Below are 10,745 nucleotides of genomic sequence, written 5' to 3'. Positions count from 1 at the left end.
AAGAATTCCCACTTAAAAACACCAACATCAGCAGCTTAATCACTACATCAAATCTAGAATTTAAAACACCTTTAATTTTGCATAAATACTGTTTTAAAAATACGAGCTTAAATACTGCTGTTCATGTCATGAGGAATAAAATTTTCTACCTTATTTCAATAATAGCCTGAGGGTTGAGACAGGAATTACAAGGTTTAACATATTGAACTCTGCAGAAAAATACTTCACAGCTTTGTTATAAAACTTGTACCTACAGACAGAGGCAACTTTGCATGTTGGGGGTCATGTATTAAGACTTAAAACTATTTACACTAGCATGTGATGGAGTTGGCAAGCTCAGACAGATTGTGACAGTCAAGAGTAACTAAAAATACTGGTCAGTGATTATAAAGTTAGTGGCCTGAGAACAATTATGTCCTTCAAAAGAGGTGTAATAGCTGGAATATGGCTTCAGTTTACATTCAAGTTTAATCCATAGCTATCAGTAAGCCTCCAACCTACAATGGATCAGGTTTCTGTGACACAAATGCATAACAGTTTTTTTAGGAAGTATATGATATACATCTTCACATTTTCACACAAAAATGGCAACTAGACACATTATATTCCACAGATTATTGGCTAGTTTCCTTTTTTAATTCATTCTCTATTTTTCTTGCATCTATTTGAGTCTATTTCAAAATAAAAGAAACAAGAAATTAAAAATCTACAACATAAACTAATATCAAAGTATGATGTACACGACAACAAACTTATCATCAGGTCAATCATTTACACTACTTTCAAGTATGGAATGTTTAATATATGACTCAATTTTTTTTCACTACTCACCTATCACAGCACATGCTATTTTATATATATGAAGCAATACACCTTCTAATTGTCTAATTGCACACATACAATAACCAGATTTGCAGGACTATCCAGCTGAGAGAGCAATATTCAGCTACAACCCATCTAACATGTTGACTTACTCTGTCCAAACAAATAATTCTCAGTTAGTAGAGTGTGTGAACCATTGCAGATGTCTCATATTTGTCTGTATGCCCTGTCACACAACAAAATATTAGCAACTCACTGAAATGTTCTGAAGAATTGACAATATGCAGTAGAGGATTCCACAGATAAAACATATATAATCACAATTTTTTGTTGCTGTGTGTACTTTAAAGAGTGCAATTTGATCAGTTACGAATCTTTTTTATGTCAGTATATACTGTGTTATCCCAGAATGTCGTTTCATCTGTAATAGTTGAAATAACGGGAAAACATTTTGTTTGCAGTTACACGTGTTTCGTCAGACCAAGAACTACGCAAGAAGGTCTGTCACTTTCAGAAAAAATGTCTAGTTCAGGAAAAGTCGAGTCTTAAAGACACACCTATTTCTTCTTCTGTGTAGAAGGTATTCGTGTAATGATTTGAGTAATAAATTGAATGTGGGTAGGTTTTAACAGTCTGATGCTACTGTGATGTGTAAGTGCTGAATTAGATGTTCATAATTATGGGCGAATTGTTGCAAGAAGTGGCACGGAAGCCGAATCTAATTTTGTAAAGGTAAAAATTGTCGACAGTTTGATCGTGTATGCCATACGTCAACAGAGTATCTTTCAGGTGGTTTATTTTAACGGAGTCCACATCTCCCTTAGCGAATGCTACCAAGCATTACAATTCAGGGATCATTATCTCAAATGGGTCACACACGGCAACCTCATTGCACAAACAGCGACACCAAAACATAGTCATTCATTGAATTAATGCTCGTTTTGAGTAAATGGAGAGTGTAAAAGGCTCAGTTGCCTCGCAGTATCCAGTGTAGTTGGTTCTATAAACATCCATTTCTGTAATTTTAATAGTTTGAAATTGTGAGACAGGTATAGTCCGCTGTAATTACTTTTGTCCTCTTTCGTGTAGCACGCACGAAAGTACGTATAGTCCGTGATCTGGCTGTAGGCACAACTTTCGACAAGAGTTGTTCAGTCTTCGATTGTCAACTCTCGAGCGCCCGTTTTGGTGAAACAGATTTCTCGACGCGCCATTTCGCGGAACTCTGCTGGGACCGAACTCAGAGCAGGCGTCAGACCCTGACGCAGCGCACGGGCGACGCCGCGCCGAAGGCGCCCCTGGCGGGCTGCGCCGAAGCTGTGGCCGTGCTGCTGGCGCCACCGCCGTCCAGCATGATCTCCGCGTAGCCGCTCTCGTCGCTCACGTTGTCCTCGTCGCGCTTCACGTCCCTGGCAGCGTCCGGCGCCACCTCGTCCTCTTCCTCGCTCAGAGAGTCCAGTTCGACGCCCGGCTCGCCCAGCGGCGTTCTGGGGACTACCGCCTCCGGGGGCGGCGGCGGCGGGGGTGGCACTGCCGTCACGGCCAAGACGGAGGCGGCGCTGCTGGGGGGCGGGAAGGTGGCCGAGCGGCGCAGCGCAGCGGCCAGCCTCTCCAGGTCGGCGGCGCCCTCTGCGCCCGGCCTCCAGTCCACCACCGGCTGCTGCTGCGGGCTGCCTTCGGGCTCGCAGGTGTCACAGTCCGCGGATAGTGGCTGCCTCAGCTGCCGACACACAGACACACACGCTGTACAGTGTGTTAACCCTTTCGTGGTTGATGGGTCATATATGTACCACTAACTTTGAGCGCCAGTTCGAGTGTCGGGATATATGTTACCTAGCTCTGCACGGTGCTGCCATCTAGGGACGACTGTACTGAACCTAAGAAAAAAATCGGGACTGCACTGCAAAGGCAATAGAGAAGCGGTGACTACTTTTGTTGACTGGCGTGTAGATATGGCCGCTGCAACGCCACTTATGTGTGTCATTCTTCAGTTTTCATCATTTCTCACTTTCCAGCGATGTCTGAAGTAAGTAATTCATCTTATTATTAACTTAAAAATCATTTTTTAGTACAAATACAGTGTGGAATGTGCTTCTCAGCGACTGTACTATCTTATAATCGAAATAAAATTAGTGGGACACATGTGTCCCAGCAGACATTATTTGTAAAGATTAGCAAGACAATTGATTAATGGGTATTCATCCAGGAAAAAGAGGGGATCAATGCCCACCTTCTTCCCAGCAAAGAGAGGAGTCTCTAGTGTGCCATATGACGTCCGGCTCGTGAACGTAGGCAAACATGTACCAAAAGACAGTGACACTAGGAAGCGATGCAGATTCTGCAGCACAAACTCTAAAGAGAAGAGAACAAAAGTTGTTTGCACTGTTTGTGGTGTACCACTCTGTGCCACACCATGTTTTTCCAAGTTTCACGACATGTAAAGTTTTGTCAGTATTGATCATGTATCATGAAAACTGAAATGTAATGAATATTTTTACACTGGCTCTACACAAATAACAAGATTACATGCATGTATAATTTGTAGTTACTTTATTCTCTGCAAAATCCTGTTTATGGCTAAAAAAAATAAAATTACAAAATTAGTCAGTCAGCAGAAAAGGTATCTTGCGTTGGTTCATGGGACATGTGTGTCCCACTTCCTGTTGTGAAAAAATGGAGAACTTAAAAAATATTTTGGTGGTGAAAATATAATAATGGGACTGAAAAGAAACTGTTACCACTTTAATATTTTAAAAATCTGTAAAAAATGAATTTTATCCATGAAAGGGTTAACTTAAGACGGCAGAGTTGTGAAGGGAGTGCGGGGAGAGGAGGAAGCAAGCATTGGCTGGCGAGGCGGAGGAGTGGACCCGGGGGGGGGGGGGGGGAGGGGGGGAAGGCACGCCTACCAGTTGCAGTGCTGGCACTACAAAGTGCGCGTCATGCTTACACGAAAGCAGATGAAAGGCTTGGAAGTAAAACTCGCTTTAAATGTTGTTCGTAAACGAAACTGAAATCGTCATGTACATTAAAATATCTCTCATGCAGCGGACCCGGGGTCGATTGCCACTGCTCGCAAATTTTTTTTCTCATTTTATTTCATTTTACGCAGTGTTAAACTATTAATTATAAAATTTAAATATACTTAAACAGGTCATATAGTATAACGTAACTGTCAATCTCTATATATAAAAATGAATGTATGTATGTCTGCCCTCTGTGCGTTCCCAAACCATTCATCCGATTGCGATGAACTTTTGGTACTTTGTTAAGACACATTCTTGAGGAGATATGACGTCATAAACAATGAGATGCCACTGCGGGAAAATACCCAGATTTATGCATCCACTATTTGCGAATGAGAGCACTTAGCGAGCAGCTACAAACGTTACATACAATTTGAAACCTTCACGAAAATTTTTCTCGCTGACACCCCCCACAAAATAATGAAAGGAGAAAAGGTTGTCGCTTACTACATTTTCTCAGTACATACCGTAAATCTGCCGCAGTAGGCATTAGATTTTAATGTATTGTTTCGTTACTATTAACTCTAATCCCATACAGTATCCACATATATCAGTAAATGCGCTGGCAGATTTATGTCTCTTTACGACATATAATTCAGGAGATATGACGTGGTAAACATCGAGATGCGTGAAAAAGTGCCGCGTCAGGCACGACGTTTTGTTCTATTATTTCTTCACTACTAACACTATTCGCAACACGTTTCGCAAACGTGTTGAAAAAAGTATATAAAAGCAGGGGCATATTCCTAAAAAACTTCCGAGATAGGCCAAAAACTGCCTCTTCACTCATTTTGATAATGTTTAGCACAACTGCACAATAAAAACACGCAGAACATTAACGAAGCAGACGACAATGGCTACCTTGTACAACACAGTCAGCTACGTAATGTTGGCAGCAGTCGAAACTGCGTGCCTACCGAAGCCTCCCGACGTTTACCGACTTCTACAGATTCAGGACTAGGGAGAAGTCTGCCATCTAAAAGTTTACACACTTTACAACCCGTACTGCCATACTGGTAACGGAGAGACAGAATTGAATGCAATTATCGTACTTGCCTCAGGATGAGTGCCCATACCTGCTGGTTATCATTACAGTGCACCTACTCACGGGGGTCCACTGTGGACTGTATTTTTCATATGGCAGCGAAAGTTGGTAGATACGCTAATGTGTTAATGCGGAACCGATTGACGATGGAAAAAAAAATTAGTTCCAGCGTTGACAACCAGATGCAAATCTGGCGCTGTACAGCATATCATCGACGTCTCCGATGCTGACACTGAACAAATCGTGTAAGCGGCGGTTGTCGCGTTCCTAATCCATTACATAAGGAAAGATTTCTATACGTCTTTCTTGGACTCTCAGAGCCAGAATTGCACCTGTTGTCAAAACTGGAACAAACTTTTTTTTTTTTTCAGTGTAAATCGGTTCCACATTATTAGAATACCCACTAAGTTTCGCTGCTATACGAAAATTACAATTCGCACTGTACCTCTAAGAGTAGCTGCACTTTAATTATAACCACCCGGAGAATACGTAAAACTGTGTCTTCCTTAATGGCACCAAGTTAAAGTGCTTTCGCAATTAGCTCCGATATCGGTATCCATGCGATGGCATGCGCTATCTGTATGTTCTACAACGCCTGAAATAAAAATGGAATCTTTCCGGGACTCATACTTCGGGCTCTAATGGTGATGAAAAGGTAGGGTCAAGTGTTTTGAATAGCCTTTCTACTACGACCATTTGTATATACAACAGAAGGACCGTCTTACTGTAACGGTACAGGGTCAAAATTTTAATATTACAGATTTCCTTCAGCTTGGAAAAATGGAGCAAATCGGCTGCTCTTTTTTGCATTAGATGTGGTCTACGGTGTGCGTTAAGGGAGGCACTGTTTAGGTCGTGGACGGTTCCGAGAAAACCACAAAAAAGCGTTTTCACCATTTTCCGCCCTCAACAGCGAATATCTAAATAACTAACAGCAGTAGATTAATGTAATTTTAATGATTCATTCTCTAGGTATTTATCTAGAAGTGCCATCTTCCCGTTTACAAATATCTTTATTCGTTATCGGGAAACACCCTAAAGCCGAGCTGCGGTTTCCAAGACGGCTATGCACAGCGCAACTGCTGTAATTTTTACTATGTATTCCTAAGATCCCGATGGCGAATACCGTTGAAAGTTTTCTACATATCTTTATCCGTTTCCGAGATACGGACGTTCAAGATTATCCTACATATAACCGTAAATACGAACAAAAAATCCGATGTGAAGTGAAAAGGTAGTTTGTAAAATGACGTGGCACAGAGAAATATGCTTTAAAGAGTCTCCATTATCATCAGAAGGGTTCCGGGAACCCAGTGTTGTAGATCTGGGGCACATCCGAAACTTCTGTGCACGTAAAATCCGGTCTCAGAAGTAAAACTAGATTGCTGTTTTTTCCGTTTTCATATAAGCAAACTATCAAACTTTTACTGACCAATACGTTTCTTTTTATATGAGTGATATGCCCTGCCGCAGCAGCAAAAAGAAGGGAACCAACGGAAAAATGATCCTATCGGAGCACAAAAGATGCGGATATGTTCTTGTTTATTTAGAAGACTCTGGCTGAAAAGTGGGGTACCAGATGGTTCACTCTACCTTCCTCAGCAACTTTAAAAATCTAATCAACAAATTTTGGCATACAAACATATTTGTGCTTTTTTACGTTGAGACAGGAGGCAACAGTGACAATGGGAAAGAGGCGGAAATGTAATAAATACTAAAAAATAGTAGACAATGGTTGTGTTACAGAAAGAGCCAAGGAGACAACGAGAGAGAGAGAGTGTTACAAGCGGGTAATGAGAGATGAGCTGCACATGTTAAGAAGACCGCAAATATGTTCGCGTGGTAAAATTTTTTGGGAAGATCTTTAAAGGGTCTAGGAAGGTAGAACGAGGCAGCTGGTGCCCCCTTCCGGTCAGTATTTTAAACAGAAACGTATTCACCTTCTTTGTGCTCTGATAGCAGCATTTTTCCGCTTGTGATTTGTATGCAATGACAACGTTCCGTGTGGTGCCTTTTCATGCCACCTAGCCAGTGTCTTTCGACCCGGTTCGCCAGTGTGGAGCTTTAACTCCATCTTGCCATGCGAAACACGCTGTTGCTTCCCTAGCCTGCCAGGTTGTGCTCTGTAGTTAGAGAGCCAGACTGTCGCCTCTGCTCCATTACGTTCTGTGTCCAGCTAAAATGCTCTGTATTTGTCCTCCTGTATTATTATTTGTATTATCTATGCAAGGGCAGGTTGGCAACGATTTCAATGAATGTTCGAGCTTGCAAGTTTCACTGCGATGTCAGTTCGTGTATTTTGTTTAGTTTCATCAAGTTACACAACCCACATGCATTATCTGAGCAAAGCCATGTGAACACCCCTATGTAATACGGAAATGATCGCTAGATGTCACGAGAAGCGGTCTCTTCAGGACACTTTGAGCGTTGGCAAGTCATTGGATGCCACCTGAGTAACAAATACATCAGGGACATTTGAAGTCTTTTAAAAGATGCCCGAGTTCACTGTGGAAGATGCGATTGTCAAGTGGAAACATAAAGAACGACCACAACTAACCCGACACAAGCAGATCTGATGAACTGACAAACAGGAACCACCTGGCATTGCGGAGGGTGGTTGCAAATGATTGCATGAAATCATCGGAAAGGATCATTCGTGTGTTCCAATGTGCTCTGAGGAGTCTTTCTGACACAATGCTTCTGCCACCAGGAAACACTGCAGGAGTAGACAGGGCCTAGTTTTGCAAGCTGCACCTTCTGTATCAGGATGAATGGCCAGTACGTAGCTTCGATCTATCCGGCAACATTTCTTCGGTTATGTTACATGCTCACCTTCTCAGTTATCCTATGTGAGTCTAGTTTTTAAACAATGACAATGTTCTCGACAAACTATCTTGTGTTCACCAGTGATGGAGTAATGTAATAACTTTTGTACCTGGAGATGCAGCTGTAAACCGTGAAACCGGTAGTGTGATCTATGAAAACAAAATTTTACCAGTTGTCAGCGGTGTTTTCATTCATCGGACGTGGATGCCTCCGTGGATTACTTTGATGTCTCCCAAACACAATTTGCACACGATGTCATTCGTGGCACGAAAGGTGTACGCCAAGAAAACTGTTTCTAAAATTGGAATTGTCTGAGAGTGAGAGCGTGACACGCAAGTGCAGCTTCTGTTTTCAAGAGGTCGTTTGTCTGTGACGAGTACTACAAATCTTTGGCCTCGAAATCAGCTTATTTAGAATTCGGGGACGTCTTTTCTAGTGAGTCCACCTGCAGGTAAGAATAAAACATTATCTGGTTTTCGCTGGGGTAATGTTATTCAAGACGATTTAATGGCAAGATGAGAGGTACTAATGCCCAACAGAAACGACACTAAAGTTTTTCTTACATGCGCCATGGAAGAACGCTCAATCTACGTGAGAGTCATAGGCGAAAGGGAAGCTGACTGTCGCTCAGTCATCAACAGGGGTGGGTTATGGGGTCATCCGGGGACGTCTAAGCCACGTTTCCCTTCTTCGTTGTTACGCTTTGGTGACTGAGCAAAAGTTCCTCTGTCTCTTGCAGGCGGAGCTTTGCAGCAAACGTAGCAGATTATGCAAAGTGGCTGAAAGCAACTTGCCAACCACCTGTAAGATCTCAAGGTACAGCCAGAGCAGCTTACTTGTTTTCTGCCCGTAAACGTACAGGTCTGACCAGACCGCAGCCAAAAATTGCTGCTCTCCTATTGCATCATGTGAACAAGGCACGTCTTAATCGCAAAACCAGTTTGCTTCAAAGTATTTGCCTTTGCCAGACTAGAATTTGTGTTTTATGTTGCTGTGAAGCACTTTCTGGTATTGCACCCCTCTGTCTTAACATGTCACGAGTTTACTAACATATTTACTCATTGCATATAACTTTAAACCAAGGACAATCACAACTAAAACACTTATGCATAGTTTACAAGCAGTAAAATCCGGATGTCAATAGGGCACAACATAAGTTACTTTCAGCCAATCTGGTTATCAATTATAACGCTGGTTTAGTTGCCCTAACTATACCGTATTTAGCTTTCTTAGTTAATTAATCGACCGTGTAATACGAGAAAGTGGGTTTAATGGTTCGCGTTGTCGCCTCAGCCATTCAGCACGTCGCACAAAGCACGCTCCCAGGCGGCTGGCCAGTCTGCTCAATTCTCGCGGCTGATAGAGCATCACACAATGTAGTTGTCGTCTTACGACCAATCATGTTGTGTATGCTTGTGATGGTGGCGGTATTTATCCTATTTCAAGTCTCGGATAGCGCATTACGCAATGTATTTGCCGTCTTCAGAAAGAGATTCATTGCAATGAATTTGCCGTCTTCAGAAACAGATTCATTGCAATGAATTTGCCGTCTTCAGAAACAGATTCATTGCAATGACTTTGCCGTCTTCAGAAACAGATTCATTGCAATGAATTTGCCGTCTTCAGAAACAGATTCATTGCAATGAATTTGCCGTCTTCAGAAACAGATTCATTTTAGGACAAATCACGTTATCCGGATGAAACGTTTCTGCATCATAAACTACAGTAGCTACAAGCAGCAGGAATGTAAAAAAGTCCGCAATATATCAGCATTTATTCAAAATCAGTATGCAGAACTAGTCCTTATAGAGGCTCATAATGCAACCACATTGGCACTCTCCTTAAACCATGTCCATTTTTTTTAATTAGGCAGTCCACAGATATTTCAGAATAAAAGCAGTCACGGTTGCGAAATTACTTAATGTCAATGACGCGTTTTACCCCTTTTTGACATCATCAGATTGCTGAAAAATGTGTAGAATATCTCGCGCTATGGTTAAAAGAATACTTAAGATTCCGTACAAATAGCTAGGCAAACGCGTTAGCTCTTAAGGATTCTTTTAGCTATTGCGCGAGACATGACACACGTTTTTCAAAAATCTGATGATGCCCCAAAAGCGTGAGACGCCTCATTGACAATAAATAATTTCGCAGCCAGGATTTTTTATTCTGAAATAATTCGAAGCTGGTTACTGTACCACTATGCCGCAATGGAATGGAATAATCCACAAATAATTTATTTCGAATATGTAATTGCTCATTTGCTGTTATAATAGCGTTGGTAATTTTTATACAGAGATGCCACTAAAAATGTTGCGCAACTGGTAGTGCAAGTCTACAAGGACTTCATTAAATACGGCTATGGTGGATTAACGAACTTTCACTGAGCTATGTGTTCATCATTTTTACTCATTTTAACAACTGGATTTTACTCCTTAAAGTTCTGTAAACTATACTTTACTCATTCTGAAGAAAATACATTTTCGAGACTTCTGAACGAATTAGGCGTAAGTACAAATTCTGAAGTAAATGTGTACGTAGAAGCACCTCTGGCACTTTACGTGTTAGCTCTTACTGAAATAATTTTCATGCATCGTGCCGCAGTAACTCATAGTTCTTAATACTTGCATACTTAACCTCGCTAGAACATCTTTTTCATGTCGATGAGGACAACACCAACATTTATACAAGAAACGTATTAACGAAACGTTTTTGACGCCAGTGGCCTGTATGGTCGAGTTACTCGATACGATATTTGCACAGTTTTCTTTCACCAGAAACGCTAAGAGCCCACTCTTGAGTTTTTGTGATATAAAACTCAGTTTCTCGTTCTATTAGTAGGAAGCACGTTTGCTGTAACTGTAGTAAAACAGAAATATATGGATCTTTCATTTGATTTACTGTTTTCAGAATTATTGGAGAGTATTGAAGTATGAAGAAATTTTGATCATGTTACTGGTACTATCATAAAATAGTGCCTCAGTTATTAATTGTATGTAGCTTTCTCTGAGTACTGGCCGTTAATG

At 41.4% G+C, this 10,745-nt stretch overlaps 1 protein-coding gene across 2 annotated transcripts in view; it reads right to left on the bottom strand.

Moving 5' to 3' along the window:
- Window positions 1-889: 889 nt before the first annotated feature.
- Window positions 890-10,745, bottom strand: part of LOC126457637 (protein FAM43A) — a 624,174-nt gene continuing 614,318 nt past the window's right edge. For both annotated transcript variants that reach the window (XM_050094108.1, XM_050094109.1), the window contains exon 7: window positions 890-2,542. In XM_050094108.1, coding sequence (XP_049950065.1) covers window positions 2,075-2,542 — 468 coding nt within the window. In that variant the 3' untranslated portion in view covers window positions 890-2,074. The remainder of the gene's footprint in view (window positions 2,543-10,745) is intronic.

Source organism: Schistocerca serialis, chromosome 2 (assembly GCF_023864345.2).
Source record: "Schistocerca serialis cubense isolate TAMUIC-IGC-003099 chromosome 2, iqSchSeri2.2, whole genome shotgun sequence".
Lineage (NCBI taxonomy): Eukaryota > Metazoa > Arthropoda > Insecta > Orthoptera > Acrididae > Schistocerca > Schistocerca serialis.
Note: the sequence above shows the minus strand (reverse complement) of the source record. Positions and strands in the feature narration are given on the sequence as shown.